The sequence below is a fragment of the Mandrillus leucophaeus genome, unplaced genomic scaffold (genome assembly GCF_000951045.1).
Source record: "Mandrillus leucophaeus isolate KB7577 unplaced genomic scaffold, Mleu.le_1.0 Scaffold104, whole genome shotgun sequence".
Lineage (NCBI taxonomy): Eukaryota > Metazoa > Chordata > Mammalia > Primates > Cercopithecidae > Mandrillus > Mandrillus leucophaeus.
The window spans coordinates 1,715,476-1,716,190 of record NW_012098543.1 but is presented as its reverse complement, the minus strand read 5'-3'; the positions used below and the strand labels follow the sequence as shown (position 1 = coordinate 1,716,190).

Sequence of the window (715 nt, the reverse complement as noted above, 5' to 3'; positions counted from 1 at the left end):
TGGAAACACTTGTCAATCAGTGTCAGTGTCATGCTTTCTATCTCGTATCCTGGGCCATGCTGACAATTCTGCTCAGGGCTTCCAGGGACATCTCTTCCTAGAGCAGGATGATGTTCAACTATATTAGTCAAAGTGCTCACGAATTTTCTGTTTTTATGTAAAACCACTCCACAGGACAGTCTCTAAGAAGCTACCCATGACACATAGGAGGGTCATCACTGCAGAAAACAATGACATGTACATCAAAAGCATGTATGGGGCAAAATCACAAAAAAGCCTATAAAACCAGAAAGAGCCAAGATAGACAAGAGCAGATTCCTCACGTCTGAAGGGACATTTTCCTCACCCACAGACTCCAGGTTCCTGTAGTTCTCCAACATCACTTCCCTGTATAAAGCCCTCTGTGCAGGGTCCAGGCATTTCCACTCCGCCAGAGAGAATTCTATAGCCACATCCCTGAAAGTCAAGCGTCCCTAAAATGAAACACACATTTCCACAAAACATTGTGAAGGAGTATGTTATCGCCCTCACGTGAAATGAGAAAAGAGAAAATAAGTATTGATTTGATCCAAGACTATGTTCTGACAAATTCACATTAAGGTATTTTTGAACAATTTTTCTCTATAGTTGCATTTTATTGTACTTTTTCAGGATAGCTTTTAAAATCCCTTAAGTCACTATGGAAGTCTCAGTTTTACGGACAATATAAAAAAAT

General features: G+C 40.1%; 1 protein-coding gene across 1 annotated transcript in view; it reads right to left on the bottom strand.

Annotated features, from left to right (window-relative positions):
• The window catches only part of LOC105539789 (zinc finger protein 816-like), a 21,437-nt gene that overhangs the window by 9,750 nt on the left and 10,972 nt on the right, over positions 1-715 (bottom strand). The window contains exon 3 of the mRNA XM_011980218.1: positions 347-473. Within this exon, the coding sequence (XP_011835608.1) occupies positions 347-473 (127 nt within the window). The remainder of the gene's footprint in view (positions 1-346; positions 474-715) is intronic.